The sequence below is a fragment of the Microcaecilia unicolor genome, chromosome 3 (assembly GCF_901765095.1).
Source record: "Microcaecilia unicolor chromosome 3, aMicUni1.1, whole genome shotgun sequence".
Taxonomy (NCBI): domain Eukaryota; kingdom Metazoa; phylum Chordata; class Amphibia; order Gymnophiona; family Siphonopidae; genus Microcaecilia; species Microcaecilia unicolor.
The window spans coordinates 138,784,495-138,811,441 of NC_044033.1; the positions used below are offsets into that span (position 1 = coordinate 138,784,495).

Sequence of the window (26,947 nt, forward strand, 5' to 3'; positions counted from 1 at the left end):
AGTTAGGCATGAATCCTGGAACTAGGCGCTATTCAATAAAGCGTGCCCAGCTTGGAATACCATTTATAGAATAGCGCTTAATGCTCATACAGAATTTTGTCCTATATCCTTAAACTCAGCCCAGGGAGTTTCCATTTCAAAATTCACCAGTCAGCTGATGTTGTGGGGAAGTTTTACCCAGTTTTTTTCCATGCAGTATGTGGCAAAAGGCAAAATAATGCAAAAAAAAAAAAAAAAAAACAAGCAGATGTGGGAGTTTTAAAATGAAATCCTTATGTGTACTTCTGTGGACCTGCCCGAACCTCTCTAAGGAAGGCCTGAGGTCATCTTTAAAGGGGGGGGGTCCATGGGTAAACACTTATACACCCATAAAAATTCCATTCAAAACTGTCCTAATTAATGCTACATAATATCATGATTAAGGGATTAATTGGACAAATTATTTAATTTCCTTTTGCCTTTATTGAAAAGATCTGTATTCATTTTCTAATGGAAATAAGACACTAGATTGTGCACTTACAGGTATTATATTTCCATTACTGAAAGTTTTCTAAGAAGAACTACCCTATAAAGTACCCTATAAATAGAACTTCTATTCTAAGGAACTGTATTTATAAATTGTCCATTTGGGTGTTTATTTTCAAGCTAATCAGGGGGTCTTCGAGAGTACAAAAATTGGTGTCTATCTGTGTTTTCAGTGCTGGGTACTTCTTCCAGTGGAACTGAATTTGTATATTTTTGTCACTTAATGAGTGGACAGTGCAGAAAAGACTCAAAAACTGAGCAGGGGCTGCAAAGCAAGCCAGGGAGAGTTAGAGGGAAAATGGTATTTTCCAGTGTTTATCCGATAAAACATCTTTTTTTTTGCATGAGGCTGCGTTATCAGTATTTATTTGTTAACAACTAAGGGGCCCTTTTACTAAGGCACGTAAGAACCTATGCACATCCAATGCACGCCAAATTGGATCTACCGCCCAGCTACTGCATGCCCAGACAGTAATTCCATTTTTGACATGCAACCAAAACACGCGGTAGAAAATATTTTCTATGTTCTAGCGCATGGTGCTTACATGGCGGTAACTGGCATTTTATATGCGCTGGCCGCTTATCGCCCAGTTAGTGCGTGAGACCTTACCGCTAAGCCAATGGGTGGCAGTAAGGTCTCAGGCTGAAAATGGACGCGTGCTGATGTTAATTTTGCTGCATGTCCAAAGAAAAAATGACCTGCGCGCATCCAAAACATGTGCCTACATCAGCACAGGCCACTTTTAGGCACAACTTAATAAATGGGCTCCTAAAATCAGAAACCCTACACTAGATATATCCATATGGGGAATGAGTTAAGATGGATGACAGCCTGTTATGAGTCCAAGCTAAACCAATATCAGCCTGTTTTTCTGATAGTAGAATAAGAGACATCTGAACAAATATGAATAATTTGGTAAGGAACCTCAGCCTGTACAACAGTATTTCACATGCTCAAGTAGGTTCACAAAATGGCCAGACAGCAAATTTTGGGTGGGCCTACAGGCAAAATGAGTGGGCATGAAATTTCCTCTCCACTCCATCCCCCTCCCCCAACACTTCTTCCTCCTCGCCTCCTAGTACCCTTCCCAACTCAACTTAAAATATAAATAGCTGGGGGGGGGGGGGGGGTAATCCCTCAACCCTGCCAACTGAAGACCTTCTCAAAATGCACCCTGAACGCCCTTCTGATAAGCTCAGCAGTTGGCAGCAGAATTTTTGTGCGGCCGAAGCTGGCATCTCGAGCATACTTAGTTCTCATACATGAACTGAGCATGTTTGAAAATTGAACATATTGGGGCATCGGTACTGGACTGTAGCCACTGCACTATTAAGGAGGTGTCATGCTTTAATTCCTCCAATGGACAGCTGCTCAATCAGGGCACTTTTTTGTACCCGGGACGTGCCTGAAACAGGTCTAAATAAGAACATCCTTTTTAGACATGGAATGGATGTTTCTTCCTCTTCCAGATTTCAGGTCATCCCTAACCCCACTGAAAACATACCCACAACACACTCCCTTGCTATAAGATGTACTGCCGTGTTGGACGTCCCTTTTCTACCTTTGTAAAATCCATACTTGGATGTTTACAGCACATGGACGTCCACATGCTTTGAAAATAAGTTCAACAGGGTTTGATTTTATAAATGACACCTAAATGAGAACTTTAAAAAAGGCTATTTTAAGCCTATTTTATAGGCATAGATAATAAAAAATGTCCACATAAAGGGTGAGACAAACTAAAAATAGCAACAAAACACCCTCCAAATATCAAATATATCATGCAAAAAATAAGAGATTATTTTCAATAAGTCATTTAAAATATTGTGAAAGATCTTCAGACCAGAGGTATTATGGATTCCATTAGGGTAGTAAATTAACCAAGGAACCACCCTCTGTATAACAATCATTAGATTCTATTGTGAAAATAGTGCTGTGCCATTCAGTGTGCTATTTCAAAAATGTATATAAGCAAAACTAGTAGAAACCACTTATCTTGAAAGCAAAGTGAGCACCCTTTTATAAAGGGAACATAGGCATCTAGAACCAGACCCTGAAAAAAGCAAATGATGATTTAAATGTATGTTGTCTCAAATCCCCAAGTCCTTAGTGTTTCAGTGAGCAGTTTAAGTGCTTGCCTCCCTTGGTTTAGGGGAAAGGTCTGCCACTTGCCATTAGCCCTTTAGTATAAAGAATAGGATCTTGCCTCAAATAAAAAGAATCAGAGACAATATGGACCTACTACTACTACTACTACTACTATTTAGCATGCCTTTTAGCATCTGTAATCCATATTCATAGTAGCCTTCAAAGTCAGGGTGAACTCATCACCAGCCAAACTGCTGCTTCCACAATCTCAGTAATATCACTTCTATGAGGCAGAATCATCATTTTATTATTCAATATTTCTGAGACTGCTTTTGACAGAGGAAAACAGGAAAATAGCTTACTAGAGTTCCTGGATTATGCAAATTGGGTCAGTCTCTCTCATAGAGTGCAGACTTATATGCAGTCTCCTAAGTGTAAAGGCCTGAAATACAAACTAATGCACTCATCTACCTTCTCCTACATGAGTACGCAGTTCTGGAACGCGTTGCCACGTCACCTGAAAATGGTCTATGAATTGACCAACTTCCATAAAGCATTAAAAACTTATCTCTTTGACAAGATATATCACAATGAGCAACACATGTAACTGTACAACCCTTAATACATCCAGCATTATCTTATAATGCCTTTTGCTCTTACACTATCATGTATTTCATCTTCATGTAACCCAAAACACTCTGTAAAGCCAAATGTATACTCTCTTCTATTTCAGTATCCATGACGAATTGTAAGCCACATTGAGCCTGCAAAGAGGTGGAATAATGTGGGCTACAAATGTAACAAATAAAATGACTGTGGGTTGTGGGCACTTCCTCGCTTCACCCCCCCCCCCCCCCCTTCTAGCATTCTCTGCCTGTTGTAAGATATTTGCTTTTCAAGGGATCTCAGGGTATCAACTCCTCTCTCCTTCTTAGCTCACAACCTATCCATGAGCCTGACTCATTACTTCCCCAGTTAGGATACCTGCAGTTCTCCTCGCCAGCCTTTCCTAATATGGGCAGAGTTTGATACTGAGTTGTAGGCATCCCTGCCCCCACCCTTCTGGGCCAAATCTCCCAGTTTTTCTCAGCTTGGGCTAACCCATTCTTTGATATACAGTATATATCCTTGAGAAATATATTATGGGACACACAGTTTTGGCTTTCTTAAAAGGAAAACCCCTTTTCCTGTCATGACAGGTCCTGTACCTATCACAATTAATGTACTCAATGCATGCATGTGTATATTTTATAAAATATAGTGTACATTGCAAGTTTCTCCCTGCTTTACCAAACATCCTCCCACCAGGAATGCCTACCTACACTGTATTTATAAGTACATCGAACACAGAGAAGTAGGGGTGAACCAAAAACCTCCAAGAGCCAATTGTAGATGTAAAATATTTATTAAGCAAAGCACCTCACATAAAAAGGACCTGACGTGGGATCATGTTTTGGCAGGAAGCTACCTGCAGACACATATAAGTATGTGCCATCTTGTATCCACATATATATACAAAAACCACCATGCGATTTTATAAAAGGTGTTGTTCCATGTGTAAAACAGGCTTTACATGTTGATAAAGCTTTGTATTATTAGCCCACAGTGCCTAATTTTCATTCCCAGGGCAGGGGAATAGGCAGGCAGGAGCAGGATTAACACTTTATAAGTGTGTATCTTAATTTACCTGGAGTAATTTTATAACGGTACACAGGGGTAGTGTGATGATGATTTACAAAATGGCCTTCAATGGGGGGTAATATTATAAAGGACTTGAGTATATATAACAGTATTTTACATGACCATTTGGGCACTTAATAAATTGTTCAAGAGTCCATGTGTTTACAAAATAGCTGTACAGAAAAACAGTCTCCACAGTTGTGTGTAGCCTCATTTTGAAAATTACCTCAGCAAAACTACTCACACAAACTGACACCTGCTATTATGTGCAGTGAATTTTGCCAAGATATTTAAGTTTATAGTTTTGAAAATAAAAAAGTATACGCCTAAATTTTAACTCTGGTTAAAATTTGCACCCCTTCCCTCCCCCTCAGAACATCCCATTGCTACACACATAAAGGTTGTGCTCCTAAAAAAGGAAATTTTATCACAGGTCGCCTAGATTAATTGGGGATGAAGGCAACTCAGGTCAGTACTGAAACTGGATATCCAGTCACATCTGCTATTCACATAGATTTGTTGCTTTTTCAGCAGCAAGGCATGTATAGATAGCAACATATAATTGGACATCTCCATTTAGGCATTACTAGGACTAGGGGGCATGCAATGAAACTATTAAGTAATAAATTTAAAACAAATCAAAGAAAATATCTCTTCACTCAACATGTAACTAACCCTGGAGCACCTGCAATTAGTTTGAGCAATGTTACATATGCACAGGCTGTACACAAGTACATTTACTCATATATTGAACCCATTTCTGAACACTGATTTCCACAGAAGAAGCACTTCTCTGTTTCCCATCATGGCTACTAAAATTATCTCATAGGCAGTAAAAAAAAAGGAGACTCTCAATTTCAGCTTCTCATGGATAAAGAAGAAAAGGGATAAGCAGCTGAATAAGCTCTTATTTCAACAAATACATTTCTTTTGAATATTAGGCGTAACAATAACGATGACTTACAAAACAGTTTCAAGCAAATAGAAATACCTTCCAACATGGACAGCAACATGACCACCATATCCTTTTGTAAGTCCATCAACTCTTTTAACAGCTCAATCTGACTGGAATCCTACAAAACATGAACAAAAAAATGCCATAGATGAAATCATAATCAAATAAAAAAATAAAGCATATTTCACAGCCTGTGCAATAATACCTGGCAGATTAGCAAGTTCTGACATTCCTCTCCTGATTGGTAGGAGGAAAATCTTTGATAAAGTTCTGGCTTCATTTGTGGTTTATTTACTATCAGTTAGTGTGCAGTTAACACCTTTATTAATAATCAGGTAGCTTTTTAGACAGTATATTGAGAGGAGAATTCATAGGTCTATACCTTTTTGCAAGAAGCTCTGTCAAACATAGAGCTCTTATAAAATTGCCACAAGACTGCACGTAAAAGTCCCTCCGCATACGTGGGAGCAGTAATCTAGAATCCCTCTATAAAAGGCCCTATCATTGGCAGACCCCCCCCCCCCCTTCAAGGCAACCGTTCTACCCCGCCACACATACACTCATCAACTCCCTCCAATAGCATCCTTCCTGATGGCACCCTCCATATCAGTCCCCCCCCCCCCCCCCAGCAAGTCCAAATAGCAGTTAAAGAAAGATGCTATTTACATGTGATGATTCACACCGCACAGAGATTTTCAAGGAAGTTAGGTCATGGAGAGAGTATGGTGTGGGTGGGCCTAAAATATCAATGTACATTCAACATTTTAACAGGGGAATACACTTGGATATAAAAAGTTGTAAAAGGTTGACTTTTACACTTGCCCTGAGGCATGCACAAGTGCCAATTTGAATGGACCGACATCCTCACCCTCCTGCACCCGCAGCACAAGTCTCCTTCCACTCTCCTCACCTCTTCGACATCAGTGCCCCCTTCCCGGAGCAGCATCCCTCTTTTCCAGTAGCAAGTCCTCTCCCAGAAGCAACACAGTGGCAGTAAGACCCCTCCCCCCGCTCCAGTAACAGTCCTTTCCAGCAGAAAAAATCTTCCCCCCAGCAGCAAGTATCCCACTACTGATCCCACCCCCAGCTCTTACAGAGGGGTGTGTGCCTTGAGAGGGGCCTGCCATAGAGGGGGAGAATGACATGGAGGGTGCCATCAGGAAGGATGCTATTGGAGGGAGTAGATGTGTGTGTGTGTGGGGGGGGGGGGGTAGAACGGTTGCCTTCAATTGGGGGGGCTGTCAATTATAGGGATTCTGGATTACTGCTCCCACATTTGTGGAGGGACTTTTACGTGCAGTCTTGTGATGTTTTTTAAGAGCTCTATCTTTGGCAGAGCTTCTTGAGAAAAGACATAGGGTGTAGACAAAGATGGAACATATAGATAGATAAGATAGAGTAACAGGAGTAAGAAAATAAGGGACTAATTAAAGAGAGTTGCAAATGAGGTTAGAAAGGTGATTGAACATTATCTTGGCTATGGCACAAGTGGATAACATGTCCTGCTATAATATGTGCAGCCGGTGTCATTTACTTCTTCCGTTAAAAGTCTGGTTGAAGAGCCAAGCTTTCACCTGCTTTCTAAAGTAGAAATAGTTAAGTGAAGCCTTTCAGGGAGTGTATTCCAGAGCAAGGCTCGCTTGCGGGTATCACATAGTGTGATGTCCTTTGGAGAGGGTGTGGGGTTAGGGAAACTCCTTGGGAGGATCTTAGTGACCTTGAAGGTGTGTAGAGAGAGATTCTTTTTTTTTTAAGTACTCTGGGCCATTTGTTTTAAGGGCCTTGAAGGTTAAACAGTGTTTTAAATTTGGCTCTGTATTGTACTGGTAGCCAGTGAAGTTTATGCAAAAATGGTGTGATGTGGTCCTTTTATAAAAGCGCACTGAAAAATGACTTGCAGTAGTGTAAGCACAGGTTTTGGGCGAGGCCGATCCAATTTTTAGTGCACTTTTAAAAAAAGACCTTTTTTTGCTGAAAATGGATGGCAAAATCAAAATTGCCATGCGTCCCTTTTGGGTCTGAGACCTTACCGCCAGCCATTGACCTAGCGGTAAAGAATCCGGGCGGTAATGATCTACGTGTGTCAAATGCCACTTGGCACGCGTCCGTTACGCGCGGCTGAAAATAAAAAAATTTATCGGACGCATGCCAAAATTGAAATTACCGCAAGAGCCATGCGGTAGTTGGGTGGCAACTCCATTTTGGCACGCGTTGGGTGCGCGTAGACGCTTACGCGGCTTAGTAAAAGGGTTCCTTAGAACCTTATATTAGTCTTGCTGCAGCAATCTGAATCAATTGGAGCTGTTGCAAACCCTTTGTAGTCAGACCAATGTAGAGTGCATTACAATAATCCAGTCTTGATGTTGTCATGGTATGCACAATTCAGACAAGGCTTGCCTTCTCAATGTAAGGAGACAAGCAGTGTAGTTGTTGCAAGTGATAGAAATTGCTCTTGAAGGTTGCTTGGATTTGGTGGATCAGAATAAGTGTTGAATCAAGCTGTAGTCCAAGGTTCCTGACTTGTTATTTGGGCGGGAGTTCATTTTCCCCAAAGGATATTTTGATGTCAGGTATGTCCGCACTTATCTTAGAGACCCATAGAATCTCAGTTTTTACTTGGGTTCAGGCAAAATTTGTTGTTTTTAGCCCATTCTTGATGCTAGACAGGTAGTCAGTTTACTCAGGGCTATGGGTAAGTCAAGTTCAATGGGTTTGAGTAGCTGCATGTCATTCACATAGATGTAGAACCAAGTATCCATTGACTGAATCAGCTTGGCTAGTGGTTTGAGGTAGATATTGAATAGAATAGATGACAGTATCAGTCCTTATGGTACCCCACAGGTCAGTGCCCATGGTAGTGATGAGGTGCTGCTAAACACTATGGACTGTTGATTGTCTGATAGATAGGATTTGAACCAGGCAAGTACTGTTCCACTGATACCTGTTTCTGCCAGTGGTACTAGCATAATATCGTGATCCACTATTCATTCAGCCTACTTCCCCCATTTATGACCCCCCCCCCCCCCCCACCACCACCACCAAATATAAGCTTATAAGCCATCCAAATAGGTTCCCAACAAAATATCAGCAGTTTTATTCAGGGCAAGGTACTCCCATATTGCCAGAACAGGTGCTCAACATTCAGGGCCCTGTTTACTAAGGTACATTAGTGTTTTTAGCGCGCCTACACTTAGAGTGCATGCTAACCATGTAGGCACCTATAGGGATATTCTAGGCAGGTACATGGTTAATGTGCGTTAAAAACGTTAATGCGCCTATAATGCTGCTTAGTAAACAGGGCCCTCAGAGTTTCTATCTATTTATTTACTTATTTATGAAATTTACATCCCACATTAAACATGAATTAGGTTTAAGCCTGGGAGCATTTACAATCTTTTTCCCCCCTGTGCCTAGATCAAAAGAGAAAGATGGTTTGTGGGAACTTGCTCTTTTTGATTTGTAGAATGCACTGGTATATTTTAAAAATGCATGTAATATTGTTTATTACTTTCATTTAAAAGAAAGATAGTGAATAATGAGCTCAGCCAGAGCTACCTTCATTCAGAAGTCCAGAGTCAGTCTAAATGTGTCAACATTTTGCAGTTCTGTGGTATATATTTATTTTTTTTTTCGTATCTGGTTGTAAAAGGCATGGTTTTTTTTGTTTGCGTTTTTTTTTTTGGGGGGGGGGGCTGGTGAGGACAGGAAAAAAGCAGAAAAGAAAATACTGGGACCAACAGGAATAGAAAAATAAAATGCTTAGACAACAAAGGTAGAAAAAAAAACATTTTATTCTGAATATTTAATTAGAAATGTCAGCTTTTGAAAATGCCCATCTCTGGTGTTTTGCATTTCAGTTTCTATCTCTCTACTATTGTTGTTTGCAGAATCTGACTTCCTGAGGTTTCCAGTTCAGTTTCATGCCTTCATACCTCTGTTACTGATGTGTGGTCCCTTGTTTCATATTTTTGAGGGTCTGTCTAGGTATTTTGTGTCCAACTAAGGCAGTGATTCCCAAACGTTTTACTATGGCAGAACTCCTAAAATATTCTTTCGTACACCAAGGAACCCTCAATTTATATAAACATGTATAGGCTCATACAAACAGATTCTACAATCTAATTTAAGGAAGAGAGTTTGTGGATCCCTAGGGTTCTGCAGAACCCAATTTGGGAATCACTGGAATACGATGTGGTACTCAGCTAGCATATATTGCCTTTGTAGAGATCTTGTTGCAGTCGTATTTGTTTTGTGTTTTTTTCACCAGGTAGTGTGTATTGGTGTTTTAGGACATGGTATAATATTTACAGTGCTGCATTTTCATGCATAAGGTTGTTGCTTTTTGTGTCTTGGGAGTTAGTGCAGTAAAGGTATGGTAAGGTTCTGAATGTGTTTTTACACAAGTTTCTGTATAGTGTTTTGTAGTGGAGGGATTATGTGTTGGCCTTCCTGAGGTGACACCAAAACTTTAATTTTAGTTTGTCATAACATCATACGGGGTTTTAGAAAATGTTGCAGAATCTGTTATGTGTTGAGGTAGAGAAGAAGGCAGACCCCTTTAAGGGAATGCCGTACACAAACGGGCAGAAGGCCAAAGGATATAAATGACACGGGGAGGGAACAGGCAGCCCCCTTTCATCTAGCCAGTGCAGGAAGCAACGCTGACCCAACCCACCCACCCAGCAAGGGAGCACACTGTCGCAGCTAGGCAAGCATAAAGTTACAGCAGTGATACGGTCACAGCGACGGGTACACAGCCGACGGACAGACAAAACGATAACAAATGTGATACTGTTAAGTGAAACAGCTTAGTGTAAAGTTAAAATGTAAACAAGAGGTATATGCCGCATGGTAGCTGAGTCACAGCTTGTCTTCTGGCTCAGACGGCCAGGAGGCCCACATCATCAGATCAAGAGAGAGAGGCCGGGGTGCTTCCTTCAATGGGATGCGCCGAAGAAAAGGATTGTGGGTGTGTCCTCTAACGGGATACACCTGAGAGACAATTGGTGCCGCAAGAGGCACTACAGCGGGAGAACAGGCTGCTCTAACGGCACGACCTGTCGGACAAAGGAAGCTGTGTAACCATACATACATGTATATGTAATGTTACTAGTTATAATGTTAAGTATTAGAAATGATATGTGTTATGTGTTAGATTAAGATTGTAAATGTTAATGCACCTGGCTGCAGCCAAATAAACTCCAAATGATATCTGAAATGGACTCCAGTACATATGATTAGTTAACAAGAAGTATGTATAAGTATGTGCCGACTGCCCGCGTTGTTGTCTTTATAGCAGACATGTGTGTGATCAAGTTTAAATCATGAGTGGGGGGGAGACTGTTGGACAGCTCCTATTATTAACCAAGCCAGAGAAGTTTTCCAAGAGCATTGTGGAACTGCTAAGGGACCCCGATTCTCCCATGAAGGAAGATAAATGCCAACTTTGAACTGGTGTTATTTCTCCTAAAATAACACAGCTTGCACGGTCTACCACAAGCTATGGGGCCCTTTTACTAAAGAGCGCTAAGACCTAAAATTGTGCGTGAAAATTTGGGCACATGCCCAATTTACGCATGCAACTTAATTACATAACAAGCTAATTTGCGCCAATAATTGGCTAACAAGCAATTATTGGCACTAATTAAATTTAATTGAACTTTACGCATCTAAATTTTACATGCGATTTGAAAAAGGGGGCACGGAAATGGGAGGGTCATGGGCAGAACAGGGGTGTTCCCAAAACTAACATGTGTTATTATAGAACAATGGGGATACATGTCAAATATAAGCACATACATTTGCATCACGTTTCAGTTAAGCATGATTCCCATGCGTAAGCGCTACTCTTTAAACTGCACCTAACTTTAGGGGCCCTTTTACTAAGATGCACTATGTACCATAAACAATCGAAGTCTAGATGCAGAGAAAGAGGGGGTTTTTTAGAATGTGGTGAGGCCATAATAAAGAGTAGAAACTTCTTAACTCCAAACATAATAGAAACATATACAGTAGAAAAGATAATCATGAAATAGGAACACAGAGAAAAAATGAACAATTTGAAAACACAGTCTGCTTTAAGAACTGTAAATGGTATCTATTTAATTTTACAATAATTAAAGCAACACAACAAACTTGGAAGTTTATTCTTAATAGTCAATAGGGCAATTGCTTTTGTACTGGATTCTAGCCAAGAACAGTATACAATAGTCAGGCAAGAGCAGTTTTGTGTTCTGTGCTCTCCCATGTCGTAAGAAGATCCTGTACTCATCATCCTTCTTAAACTAAAGTATCCTAAATTACAGTGCTCACAGTACCTGAGACAACTTCATCTGCATATGGGCAAATACATGGAGAAAACCAACCACAGCATCCCATAATCTGCTGTGTGCCAGACTTTGCTGATTCCCAGTACACGGGCCCTAAAGAAGAAATGACAAGGTGAAAACAAACACCATAGTGAGCAAAGTTCAACTGTATCCTAAAGCAGAAGCCAATAAAGGATGGGCCATATGCAAGGCTGCTATAAATTCAGGGGCCAATATTCAGCCTGTGGCGGTAAGTGTTTTTTTTTTAACACTGGCCACCATCACTAAAGAACCACTGGATATTCTGTTCCGGTATCCAGACCAGCTGGAGCTGAATATCCAGGAATAAGTGATGACTGGCAGGGCTATCCGGTTAAAGATAATATTTAAACCACAAACCAGATAATTCTCCTTGCAGTTAGCAGTCTGAATACAGCCACTAACCAAATAACCTCTGGCTCTGCCCAAGCTCTGCCATGGAACACTCCAGCATAGTAACATAGTAAATGACGGCAGATAAAGACCTGTACGGTCCATCTATAGCCTGGATAGTGCCGAGGCAGTTGGAGGAAATATTCAGCAGCACTCTCTGGTCAGTGCTGCTGAATATCTTGCTCATTGGCATTTATCTGCTTAGCAGCCTTTGAATATCAGTCAGAATATTTTTACTTTGAATGCATAGCATACAGATAAAGGTGTGTGTATTTCAAAGGTGGGGGGAAGAGGGGAGGGGATGTAGATATTTCTATTTTATAAACTCTGTGGTCCCCAATTCAACAAAATACTGGTATAATTTTAGGTGGCCTCATTTCCAGGCACACAACTCTACCTATGCATCCCATATAAAATCAAAACTTAGCTTGAATATGATGAAGTAGTGGCTCCAGTTAGTATTACATCCAGATAGAGCAACATGTGTCCTTTTTTGGCAGTTTGGCCCCTGACATTAGTACCATGACAGAGACCCCATTTAAAGCTGGCAGCCTATCCACCTTATAATTGAAAGAGAAAAACGCCTAGATTTCGACCCAAATCGGGAGATAGATGTTTATCTCACAAAAACGAATAAATCAGTATAATGGAAAGCCGATTTTGGACGTTTTCAACTGCACTTCATCGCGGAAGCGTACAAAGTTGATGGGGGCGTGTCGGAGGCGTGGCGAAGGTGGAACTGGGACGTGGTTATCGGCCGAGGAGAGATGGGTGCCTTTCGCCGATAATGGAAAAAAAGTATGCATTTGTAGCTAGAATTTAGGGCACTTTTCCTGGACCCTGTTTTTTCACGAATAAGGCCCCAAAAAGTGCCCTAAATTGACCAGATTACCACCAGAGGGAATCGGGGATGACCTCCCCTGACTCCCCCAGTGGTCACTAACCCCCTCCCACCACAAAAAATGATGTTTCACAACTTTTTATTTTCACCCTCAAATGTCATACCCACCTCCCTGGCAGCAGTATGCAGGTCCCTGGAGCAGTTGTTAGGGGGTGCAGTGGACTTCAGGCAGGTGGACCCAGGCCCATCCCCCCCTACCTGTTACAATTGTGCTGCTTAATGCTTAGTCGTCCAACCCCCCCAAACCCACTGTACCCACATGTAGGTGCCCCCCTTCATCCCTTAGGGCTATAGTAATGGTGTAGACTTGTGGGCAGTGGGTTTTGAGGGGGATTTGCGGGGCTCAACACACAAGGGAAGGGTGCTATGCACCTGGGAGCTCTTTTACCTTTTTTTTGTTTTTGTAAAAGTGCCCCCTAGGGTGCCCGGTTAGTGTCCTGGCATGTGAGGGGGACCAGTGCACTACGACTCCCGGCCCCTCCCACGAACAAATGCCTTGGATTTATTCGTTTTTGAGCTGGGCGCTTTCATTTTCCATTATCACTGAAAAACAAAAACGTCCAGCTCACAAATTGTCGAATAAAACATGGACGCCTATTTTTTTCGAAAATACGGTTTGGTCCGCCCCTTCACAGACCCGTTCTCGGAGATAAACGCCCATGGAGATAGATATTTTTGTTCAATTATGCCCCTCCACGTGGGAGGAGCAGCTTCCTATCTCCCCATACACACTCTGCTAGACAGTTGGCTCAAACAGTTAACACCCCTTCACCAAGACATGACAAACTGCAAAAATCAATTATCAGGCAGCCAGATTTTAAACTACATTGGTTAATAACAGGAAAAACACTTAGGGAGACACATAACTTTCGCCAAAATTACAGACGAATCACGTATGATGATAGAATCTATGATCATAAAGACTCTAACAGCATTGTGATAACAGAGCAGAAGGACAATATGAGAGATGCATATGGAACGGAAGTCTATCTCTTACTAAATAAAGCCATTATGGCTACTTTTAAGGAAAGTAGAAACCTCACTGTGGCATGGATTGATTATAAGCAAGCCTTTGACAGTGCCCCCCATCCTGGACAATAAATTGCCTTGAAATGTACAAAATAAACTCTATATCGATCGAGTATATTAACTTCATTATGACAATGTAGCATATCACATTCCGTCACCAGTCTGAAAATGGACAGTATGTCATTCCTAATACCAGGATCCAGTGATGAATATTACAGGGACATTACTTGTCACTACTCTGGTTTTGTATAGCACTTAACCCTTGGAGTACACTTCTTAACTCTTTGGGTTATGGATTTAGCCTTAATCCAAAGAACTGGCAAAGACCCAGAGGTAACATCACACCTGCTGTTTGTGTATAACTTGAAACTCTACAGTTCTAGCGATCAACATTTGGCTGAACAACTCCATTTAGTAAAAACTATTTTAGATGACATCAGGATGACTTTTGGTCTGGATAAATGTGCTAAGATGACATTTCTAAGAGGAAAATTGAGTAAAACTAAAAATATATCTCTGACCAATGATTGCGTGCCATCAAGGAACTTGAACAGGAAGGGGTATATAAATATCTAGGTGTAGAGCAAGGAGCAACAGTTCAGCATAAAGTACTGAGAAAAAAGACCAGGAAAGACTATTACAGGAAAGATAAACTGATACTGAAAAGTGCTTTAACATTGAAGAATAAGTCACAGGCCATCAACCAACTTGTGATTCCTGTACTCTTGTATAGTTTAGAATTGTGGACTGGCGTCCTAAATATCTTGAAAAATTGGATGTTCAAATAAGAAAACTCCTCCACTCTCATAGTGTAGTTTATAAGAACCAGTGTATGCTAAGATGGTATATTCTTAGAGCCGAAGGAGGAATGGGCCTCCTAGAAGTAGATTATACATATAGAGCTACATAGGCATCCAGGCCTGTTTGATGTCATCAACCAATCTATTACATTTCTTTGAAGGGGTGAACAAACATGTGTATAAAGGTGAGCCAGCTGATATTGTGTATCTGGATTTTCAGAAGGCGTTTGACAAAGTACCTCATGAAAGACTCCAGAGGAAATTGGAGAGTCATGGAATAGGAGATAGTGTCCATTTGTGGATTAAAAACTGGCTCAAAGATAGAAAACAGAGAGTAGGGTTAAATGGTCAGTATTCTCAAAGGAGAAGGGTAGTTAGTGGGGTTCCCCCAGGGCTCTGTGCTGGGACCGCTGCATTTTAACATATTTATAAATGACCTAGAGATGGGAGTAACAAATGAGGTAATTAAATTTGCTGATGATACAAAGTTATTCAAAGTGGTTAAATTGCAGGAGGATTGTGAAAAATGAGAAGAGGACCTTACGAGACTGGGAGACTGGGTGTCTAAATGGCAGATGACGTTTAATGTGAGCAAGTGCAAAATGATGCATGTGGGAAAGAGGAACCCAAATTATAGCTACAGGTATGTCATGCAAGGTTCCACGTTAGGAGTCACTGACCAAGAAAGGGATCTAGGTGTCGTCATTGATGATACGTTGAAACCCTCTGCTCAGTGTGCTGTGGTGGCTAAGAAAGCAAATAGAATGTTAGGTATTATTAGGAAAGGAATGGAAAACAAAAATGAGGATGTTATAATGCCTTTGATTCGCTCCATGGTGCTACCGCACCTCGAATATTGTGTTCAATTCTGGTCGCCACATCTCAAAAAAGATATAGTGGAATTAGAAAAGGTGCAGAGAAGGGCAACAAAAATGATAAAGGGGATGGGACGACTTCCCTATGAGGAAAAGCTGAAGCGGCTAGGGCTCTTCAGCTTGGAGAAAAGACGGCTGAGGGAAGATATGATAGAGGTCTATAAAATAATGAGTGGATTGGAATGGGTAGACGTGAAGCGCCTGTTTACGCTTTCCAAAAATACTAGGACTAGGGGACATGTGATGAAGCTATAAAGTAGTAAATTTAAAACGAATCATATAAACTTTTTCTTCACTCAACGTGTAATTTAACTCTGGAATTTGTTGCCAGAAAATGTGGTAAAGGCGGTTAGCTTAGCAGATTTTAAAAAAGGTTTGGACGGCTTCCTTAAGGAAAAGTCCATAGACCGTTACTCAATTGGACTTGGGGAAAATCCACTATTTCTGGGATAAGCAGCATAAAATGTTTTGTACTTTTCTTTGGATCTTGCCAGGTATTTGTAACCTGGATTGGCCACTGTTGGAAACAGGATGCTGTGTTTGATGGACCTTTGGTCTGTCCCAGTATGGCAATACTTATGTACTTATCTTGCTAAGCGCTGTTCCATAAAGATGAGCCTACAAATCTTTTATCATGCAGCTGAAAATGGGGCTTGGTCAGGAGTGGGTCAGAGGTATTAACTAAAGATGCACACACTATTATAGAATTTGGGGAATCTACACCTAACTTACATGCCAAGATTTACACCAAGTTTCAGCTGGTGTAAATTCTCGTGCCCAAAGTTTCACTCAGAATTTGGCTCTAAATGGAGGCCAACTCGGAGCACCATTTATAGAACAGTGCTCAGCGTAGATTTTTTTGGTGCCCAAATTTGAGCGCCATTTACTGAATCTAGTCCAGTATGTATTTGACAGGTAGGTATACACATAGGTAGAATCTGTGTGGGACTGACACTTATGACAATAATGCTTGTATCTTCGGCATTTAGGTGCAAGTATTTACACCAGCATACACGTGTATATACCCGCTTATGTTATAGACATGTGTATATAACCGCTATATACACGTCTATATAACATAAGCTTGTTATACATAACACATGTATATACATAACACGTGCATATTCATAAGGTTATATACACACGTATATAACTGCTTATGTTATACACACATGTATATAACCAGCATACACGTGTATACAACCACTTATGTTAGTATTCTGTAAAGGAAAGTACTGTAGGTGCCTATTTTGCCATTAAAGAATATGCTCCTATCAGGGGTCCTACACGCTTCTCTATATACCTCCAAGCATCTCATTAATCTTCAGCAAGTGAGGGGATGGGATCTGATATACTGCTTTTCTGTGGTTACAATTGAAGTGGTTTACATATTTATAAACATGTATTTACTTTTTACCTGGGGCAATGGAAGGTTAAGTGACTTGCCCAGAGTCACAAGGAGCTGCAGTGGGAATTGAACCCAGTTCCCCAGGGTTCTCAGGCTGCTGCACTAACCATTAAACTATTCCTCCACTCCATGAGTTTTCTAACAGTTTACCTGAATGTACTCCGTGAGAGTATTGAAGACCTGCTTTGCCACTTTGATCGCTTTGGAGAAATTCCGCTGTCCTTGTTCATCAATAACATCCTTCCCAGAATAAAACCAATAGAAATCACTGATTGATTCCTGGAACACGGAGGTTAAAAAAGTGAGTATCAAAACCTTGTACAAACTAAGGTATGCACTACTGAAGTCATTCCCAACTGTTCTACAATCTGCTGTTGAAGAAAATATCTAGAAAATAACAAAAACTACATCACTTTAAAAGTTCACCTATGTACTAAAGTTGCTGTAAATCAGTTTATGAAATCTTATTCAGCATCATCATTATCTCATTTCAGTATATTTATTTATCCACTGCTACGGGAAGGATCAATATTCAGAAATGATTGATGCATTATGATTTGATACAGCCAAATGGGAAAAGAAGTCCTTTGGTAACTTATATTTTCTAAAAGTTGTCTTAGCCTTCTTTTTTTCCATAAAGCAATGATGGAAAATGAATGATTGTGATGGGTCTGGATTTATACCAGTTTGTGGCAGAGGTGCCCTCAGAAAATTTTTCATGATGAGAAACAAACACCTTTAGAGGAAGTAGTGGAGGCTACCTTAGTGGCAGATTTAGCATATTCTTAAGTCAGTTATGAAGGCATTTGTTGGAAAAGAGTTAAAAGAGGAGCTTGGTGTTAGATTTCTTAGGGGATTACATATGAGCATCTACCCAAGTGAAAACATTTCACCTAAACAGACAGCAGTGGCCATTTTGGTCTTTTAAGAGTCAGATTGTAAGCTCCTTTGAGCAGGGACTGTCCTTTTTGTTAAACTGTACAGCGCTGCGTAACTCTAGTAGCGCTCTAGAAATGTCAAGTAGTAGTAGTAGTATCATTTACTATGTTCTAAAGTAATAATACATTTATGGTACTGGAAAAGTCCTAAACCTTCAATGTATTTTGTCTTCTTATTTCAGAAACTAAATTTAGGGCCCAGTTTACTAAGCTGTACTATAGGCGTGCCAGCATTTTTAGCGCGTGCTAAAAATTAGAACGTGCTAACTCTAGAGATACCCATAGGAAAATATAGGTGTCTCTAATGTTAGCGCATGCTAATTTTTAGCACATGCTAAAAATGATAGAGCACCTTAGTAAATCGGGCCCTTAGACTTTACTCTTCTTCTAAGCTGCAGTATGGTTCTTTCATTTATTAAGGTAGTAGATGGCATGTTTGAAGTTATGAATGACAAGTTATAGATTTAAATTAAATCCAAGAAAAAAAATTTACATTTCTTTGGCTAGGCTTGTTTGATGCCATCAAGTTTCCTCTGCATTTTCTATTGGAATAAATACATTTTCATTTGATTTTTGTTCTAGGATTTTGGGTGTGGAGATTGATAGCTTATTAACATTTTCTAATCATGTAAACTCTTTAACTAAGAAGTCATTTTGCACATTCCTCCAGCACTGCTTTTCACTCTGCACACTGCCTACCCCTGCGGCTGCTTTTCCTCTCAGCGCATGTTGGTTTCAAAACCAAGCATGCGTGGCCTGAGAGGAAAAGGAGACGCTTGGCAAGCAATGGGCAGGACAGAATGAAGAGCAGTGCTGGAGAAAGACCTGCAGTGTACGATCTTACGGGTCCTCCCCAGCCTCCAAGGGGGGCCCGGCGTCAGAGTTTTCTCTCTCCTGCTTCTGTCGGGACGCAATCACCTGGGTCCTGTCAGGAGCAGGAGAGAGAGAAAGAGAGAGACCTCCTATTTGTTTTAAAAGTATTTCCATGTAAATTCCTTGAGTGCCCTCTAGGCTTTGTACTTTTGGAATGAATAAAAAAATCAATTTACTTCTTTTCATTCTACATCACTCTGGATTTTGTATCATATCCCCCCTCATCCGTTTCTTTGCCATGCTGAAGATCCCTAACCTCTTTAGCCTTTTCTCATACGAGAGGAGTTCCATCCCTTAATCATTTTGGTCGCTCTTTGAACCTTTTCTGATTCTGCTATATCTAGTTTAAGATACAGCAACCAGAACTGAATGCAATACCTAAGGTGCGGTCGCACCATGGAGCGATACAGAGGCATTATAGTATTTTTGGTCTTATTCACCATCCCTTTCCTAATAATTTCTAGCATCCATTTTGCTTTTTTGACCGCCACTAGACATTGAGCAGAAGATTTCAGCTCAATAATCTACGACGACACCTACATTTTTTTCTTGAGTGCTGAACCCCAAGGTGGACCCTAGAATCAGGTAACTATGATTCGAATTATTCTTTCCAATGTGCATTACCTTGCATTTCCCCACATTAAATTTCATCTGCCATTTGGATAACCAGTCTTCCTGCAATATTTCACAGTCTGCACATGTTTTAATAACCTTGAATAGTTTTGTGTCACCTGCTACTACAATTCTCTTTTTTCTTGTCTTCCACTTTATTCCTTAAAATGCTTGCAACTCATTCAGTCTACTGCAGTGATACTACTTTATAAGACTCACAAGTTTGATCACGTAACACCTTTGTTGATTAAATAATATTGGCTACTGGTATCAGAACATTCATTTTAATTACTAACACTAGCATATAAGGGACTGAAGCCTTGTGTCCCAGATAACATCTAATTTACTCATACCATATTCACCTATTTCCTTTTCGATCCTCTCAGTTCTCACTTTTACAGGCCTCACTGCCATCACGCTTACCCTTGAAGACAACCCAGGAAATCGTTTTTGCTAGTGCTGCTCCAAAACTTTGGAACACTCTTCCCATGGAAATACAAACTGAACCTTCCTATGTCTCCTTTAAAAAACAGTTATATATCTAACTTTTCAATTAAATATAATCATTGAGAAATGCATGAACCTTTCTCTGGACATTCGATATACATTCCTTTTCTCTTTCATTATTTTATTTTCTCACCCCACCCTCTCTACCTTGTCCTTCCTAGACTTTCAATTTTGTAAACTGCTTGGCTGCATTTTTATGCAACCAGTGCTATATCAAGTATTTGTTAATAAATAAATCTACAAGTACCGAATAATCAACTGTCCTATTACTAACACAGTTCATATAAAATATGTTTTTATGGTGAATTTATTTTATGGTTTATTTGATTTGATATACCACACTTCCCAACAGCGGTTTACAAAATAATATTTATGAGGAACCTGGTATAAATACAGTTCTTTCTGGGTTTTTTTTTTTTTGTTGTTGTTGTTGTTAGTATATTCAGATAACAAAACACAGTACCTGAACACGCAGCAGATAATCCACAGTAGAGATAATAATATTGACAGTTGTGTTGTTACCAGTTTGAGTTCGAAGATAATTCTGAAAATCTAAATTAAAAAAAAAGATTAAAAGGAATTCTGCTTCAAAGCTAAGCATTTATAATATTAGTTGTCATTATAAATAAGAAATGTAAGCCACTTCCAAATTAAAAGTCTTTAAATTTATTATTGGTTACAAATGGATTTTAAATTGACATTGTCACCATACTTAGGGGCCCTTTAAATAAGGCATGATAGGCCTAACAGGGTGTCCCTCAGTAGTTTTGGGTTTAGTGAGCACTAATCCCATGCCAAAATTATTTTTTATTTATGGGGTGGATTGCAGGCGTGTCTGTGCTAATCGTTTAGCATGGACACATTACCACTCACTACTCAATTTTTGCGTGAGGAGTGTGGGAGCCCTTACCGCTTCCTAAATAGGTGGTGGTAAGGGCTCCCAGTGGTAATGATCATGTGTTAATGGGAAAATTAATGTGTGGCCATTTCAAAATTTAAAAAAAGGCCATTTTACTGCCATGCTAAAAGTAGCCAGAGCATGCGGGGAAACCCATGCACTATTCAAAACACCAGACATTTTTTAGCGTGTCTTAGTAAAAGGACCCCCTAAGTTAAATGTCAACACAGGTGCATAACTTAGTAACTAAGGGGCCCTTTACTAAGGTGCGTAGGTGCCTACGCACATCAATTTGGAACTCCTGCCTGGCTACCGCATGCCCCTGGTAATAAGTCCATTTTTTATGCGCGTCCAATACGCGCGGTAGAAAAAAATTCTTATTTTCTACAACACGGCGCGCTAACCGGTAGGTAATCGGCAAAGTAAGTGTCCTGACGATTACCACCCAGTTAACAAATGAGACCTTACCACTAAGTCAATGGGTGGCGGTAAGGTGTCAGGCCCAAATAGACATGTGTCAATTTTTATTTTGCCGCACATCCATTTTTGCCCCCCCAAATTAGGCCTTTTTTGCAGGCACGCTGAGAAATGGACCTGCACATGTCCAATACATGCGCCTACAACAGAACAGGCCATTTTCAGCGCACTTTAGTAAAAGGACCTCTTAGTATATATATTCAGTGCCACTAGCCATATAGATTGTGGTATGGAACATATGTATAGTGCAGTCACAGTGTTGGCATTATCTGTTTAGTGTAGCCTTGCTACTGAGTGGCTTAAACTAAATCTAGATTGTAAGCTCTTTGAGCAGGGACTGTCTTCTTGTGTATGGTGTACAGCGCTGCGTATGCCTTGTAGCGCTATAGAAATGATAAATAGTAGTAGTAGTAGTAGTAGGATAACTTATACAAACAGTGGATGAATATTGCCACTATCTGATAGTGTACACAGACTGTCCCTTTACATGGCCCACAAATAAATGAACATTATCTGGTCATTTAGGGATGTTTTTACGTAATGGCAATAAGCACTAACATGTGCTTACTGCATGCTAAAAAGGTATTAGCGCAGGATGCGTTCAGGCATCCTGTGGTAGTTCTGGGATTGGTGCATGCCAATCCCGCACTAAAAAATGTAAAATATTTTTTAGCACAGGGGTGTGTTTGGAGGCGGAGAGTAAGCATGCTCTGCGCTAACTGGGTAGCCTGGGAAATTGCTGCATGCTACCCAATTAGTGCAGGAGCCTAAATAGGTGCCAGTAAGGGCTCACATGCTCATGGCCATGTGCTAATTGGGAAATTAATGCATGATCATTAAGGAGAAAATAGAAATTGTGGCCATTTTACTGCTGCGCTGAAAGTGGCCTCAGCAAGTAGGAAACCTATGCACTAAAAAAGTGCAGGCCACTTTTTAGCACAGCTTAGTAAAAAAAGGCCCAATAGTGATTTAAATATACTAATAATGTCTGTATATATATATATATATTTTTAATGTATGGATAATGGTGTTATGTGTTGACCAGCATCATTTCCATTGAATATCTGCCTTAGAACCCTCTTTACTAAGGCATGCCAATGTTTTAAGCATGCACTAAAATTAGCACGCGCTAAATGCTAGAGACACCCACATATTCCTATGGGTGTCTCTAGTGTTAGAACGCGCACTAGTTTTTAACTCGTGCTAAAAAAGCTAACACCCTATAGCGTGGCTTAGTAAACAGGGCCCTTAGTGTTTTATATGAGCCTTCACACCCTTGTACATTTTTCAGGCTCTGCAGCTTTAAATACATAAATCAAAATGCATTAAAATAGGAGCCTAATTTACTGATCTACACAACAAGAGTGGAGAAGGCCTAGGAGATGAGAATCATGAGATTGGAGTCCTCAAGAATTGTGACATCACTATATTGAAGTATGTAAAATGTAAATGGTTCCATCACTGTTGCTTGCGATTAAGTCTTGAATCCCTGACACAGGCATATCTTAATGAAACACAGCCATGTTGAGTCAATGAAACTGTCACATTTTAGATATGCAATAAAGTTATGTCATGGTTCTTGGGACTCCAGTCTCCTCAATCTCATCACCTGAGTCATGTCTGCTCTCGTTGTGTTGACATTATCTGCGGAGATTGGTTCTTCTTTGTTTCATTACTGATCTACACAATATACTCTACACTGTCTATGTGGAAGAATAATTATACAAATATTTTTAAAGCAAGTAAGAATACATAACTAACAAATCTTGATAGCATAAGTCTTCACACTCCATGATGAAGACTGCATCATATTCCAAGAGCTTCCTGCTCCTTCATGCCATCAACGTCACACCTGTCTTTTTATCTTGGCTTGCCCCTCCAGGGCTGTCGACAGGAGGGTGGGCAGGGGAAGCAAGATTCCCCTGGCCCCACTTCCAAGGGGGGCCCGGTGCTGGGGTCTGTCTCTCTCCTTCTCCTGATGGGATGCGTGTAATCGCATTCTGACAGGAGCAGGAGAGAGAAAACTCGAGTGCCGGGCCCCCATTAGAGGCTGGGGAGGAGCAGACACAGGGCTTTGGGGCCTCTGGTTTGGCTGGTAGAGGTCCCAAAGCCCCGCCAGCAAAAGCCTTCTTCCAGTGCTCTTCTCTGCCTCATTGCCTGCCCTGCAGCTGATTTTCTCCTCACATTGCACATGCATGACGTGAGGGGAAAAGCAGCCACAGGGCAGGCAATACGGCAGAGAACAGTGCTGGAGGAAAGCTTCTGCTGGCAGGGCTTGGGGACCCCCACCAGCCAAGGTATGTGGAGCGGCGGGGGGCAGGGAGGTAGAACAAAATGTGCCCCCCACCCCTCTACCTCCCAATTTTTGTAGTCTGGCTACATGGCAGTCCGGGAGGCAATAGCAGCGGTCCTGGGGGGGGGGGGGGGGGGCAGTAGACAAAACACTACGACAGAAAATGTGCGTGCATAAAGGTATTTGGACTGTGAACCATTTGCTTTTAAATTAGCATCTTTTGACATTTTCAGAACTTAGGAGGAAGTACGGTCTCTCTCTCTCTCTCTCAATGTTTTTAAGTGGCTTCAGCTGTCACATACAGTGGGGGAAATAAGTATTTGATCCCTTGCTGATTTTGTAAGTTTGCCCACTGACAAAGACATGAGCAGCCCATAATTGAAGGGTAGGTTATTGGTAACAGTGAGAGATAGCACATCACAAATTAAATCCGGAAAATCACATTGTGGAAAGTATATGAATTTATTTGCATTCTGCAGAGGGAAATAAGTATTTAATCCCTCTGGCAAACAAGACCTAATACTTGGTGGCAAAACCCTTGTTGGCAGCACAGCGGTCAGACGTCTTCTGTAGTTGATGATGAGGTTTGCACACATGTCAGGAGGAATTTTGGTCCACTCCTCTTTGCAGATCATCTCTAAATCATTAGAGTTCTGGGCTGTCGCTTGGCAACTCGCAGCTTCAGCTCCCTCCATAAGTTTCAATGGGATTAAGGTCTGGTGACTGGCTAGGCCACTCCATGACCCTAATGTGCTTCTTCCTGAGCCACTCCTTTGTTGCCTTGGCTGTATGTTTTGGGTCATTGTCATGCTGGAAGACCCAGCCACGACCCATTTTTAAGGCCCTGGCGGAGGGAAGGAGGTTGTCACTCAGAATTGTCCGGTACATGGCCCCATCCATTCTCCCATTGATGCGGTGAAGTAGTCCTGTGCCCTTAGCAGAGAAACACCCCCAAAACATAACATTTCCACCTCCATGCTTGACAGTGGGGACGGTGTTCTTTGGGTCATAGGCAGCATTTCTCTTCCTCCAAACACGGCGAGTTGAGTTCATGCCAAAGAGCTCAATTTTTGTCTCATCTGACCACAGCACCTTCTCCCAATCACTCTCGGCATCATCCAGGTGTTCACTGGCAAACTTCAGACGGCCGTCACATGTGCCTTCCGGAGCAGGGGGACCTTGCGGGCACTGCAGGATTGCAATCCGTTATGTCGTAATGTGTTACCAATGGTTTTCGTGGTGACAGTGGTCCCAGCTGCCTTGAGATCATTGACAAGTTCCCCCCTTGTAGTTGTAGGCTGATTTCTAACCTTCCTCATGATCAAGGATACCCCACGAGGTGAGATTTTGCGTGGAGCCCCAGATCTTTGTCGACTGACAGTCATTTTGTACTTCTTCCATTTTCTTACTATGGCACCAACAGTTGTCTCCTTCTCGCCCAGCGTCTTACTGATGGTTTTGTAGCCCATTCCAGCCTTGTGCAGGTGTATGATCTTGTCCCTGACATCCTTAGACAGCTCCTTGCTCTTGGCCATTTTGTAGAGGTTAGAGTCTGACTGATTCACTGAGTCTGTGGACAGGTGTCTTTCATACAGGTGACCATTGCCGACAGCTGTCTGTCATGCAGGTAACGAGTTGATTTGGAGCATCTACCTGGTCTGTAGGGGCCAGATCTCTACTGGTTGGTGGGGGATCAAATACTTATTTCCCTCTGCAGAATGCAAATAAATTCATATACTTTCCACACTGTGATTTTCCAGATTTAATTTGTGATGTGCTATCTCTCACTGTTACCAATAACCTACCCTTCAATTATGGGCTGCTCATGTCTTTGTCAGTGGGCAAACTTACAAAATCAGCAAGGGATCAAATACTTATTTCCCCCACTGTATATTGAACGCATGGAAGAATAATGTTCTATTGCTTGCTCATGAGCTTGGGGCCCGATATTCAGCTGGCATTGCGCGGTGTTTTCCTGATCACTGCCAGTATTATGCCCAGAAATTCAATGCTGAGCCATATCCGGGCTCTGGCATTGAATTTCTGAGTTCGTAGAGCTGGCTAAATGCATAGCCAGTTAAGTGCAAAATTCAGTACTTAACTGGCTACAGGGTATTGCACAAAGATAGGACTGACTTTTATGTGGTCCTATTTATGCAGTTACCTTGGCCGGTTAAGTGCTGAATATTGGCACTTAACCGGCCAAGTGCTGACTTTGCCCCCTGGAACACCCCAAAAGCGCCAGTTTTTCACATAGGGCATTAAATCAGACATTTTCAGCAGTACTAACTGGTTAACTGTCACTGAAAATAACCAGTTAGCCCCAAACAGGCAATTTAACTTGCCAGTAAATCGCTTTCCTGCTTATAATCGAACGAGAAAAACGCCCAAGTTCCGACCTAAATCGGGAGATGGACGTTATCTCACAAAAACGAATAAAGCGGTATAATCGAAAGCCGATTTTTGGACGTTTTCAACTGCACTCCGTCGCGGATGCGGACAAAGTTGATGGGGGCGTGTCAGAGGTGTGGCGAAGGCGGAACTGGGGCGTGGTTATCTGCCGAACAAAGATGGGCGCATTTCACCGATAATGGGAAAAAAAGTATGCGTTTTAGCTAGAATTTAGGACACTTTCCTGGACCCTGTTTTTTCACGAATAAGGCCCCAAAAAGTGCCCTAAATGACCAGATGACCACTGAGGGAATCGGGGATGACCTCCCCTGACTCCCCCAGTGGTCACTAACCCCCTCCCACCACAAAAAAATGATGTTTCACAACTTTTTATTTTCACCCTCAAATGTCATACCCAGCTCCCTGGCAGCAGTATGCAGGTCACTGGAGGAGTTGTTAGGGGGTGCAGTGGACTTCAGGCAGGTGGACCCAGGCCCATCCCCCCTACCTGTTACAATTATGCTGCTTAATGCTTATTAGTCGTCCAACCCTCCCAAACCCACTGTACCCACATGTAGGTGCCCCCCTTCACCCCTTAGGGCTATAGTAATGGTGTAGACTTGTGGGCAGTGGGTTTTGAGGGGGATTTTGGGGGCTCAACACACAAGGGAAGGGTGCTATGCACCTGGGAGCTCTTTTACCTGTTTTTTTGGTTTTGTAAAAGTGCCCCCTAGGGTGCCCGGTTGATGTCCTGGCATGTGAGGGGGACCAGTGCACTACGAATCCTGGCCCCTCCCACGAATAAATGTCTTGGATTTATTCGTTTTTGAGCTGGGCGCTTTCATTTTCCATTATCGCTGAAAAACAAAAACGCCCAGCTCACACATTGTTGAATAAAACATGGGCGTCTATTTTTTCCCAAAATACGGTTCGGTCCGCCCCTTCACGGACCCGTT

At 41.5% G+C, this 26,947-nt stretch overlaps 1 protein-coding gene across 1 annotated transcript in view; it reads right to left on the minus strand.

Annotated features, from left to right (window-relative positions):
• The window catches only part of RYR2 (ryanodine receptor 2), a 908,577-nt gene that overhangs the window by 129,500 nt on the left and 752,130 nt on the right, over positions 1-26,947 (minus strand). The window contains 4 exon segments of the mRNA XM_030194683.1: positions 5,286-5,367; positions 11,567-11,671; positions 17,153-17,281; positions 20,396-20,484. Coding sequence (XP_030050543.1) covers positions 5,286-5,367; positions 11,567-11,671; positions 17,153-17,281; positions 20,396-20,484 — 405 coding nt within the window.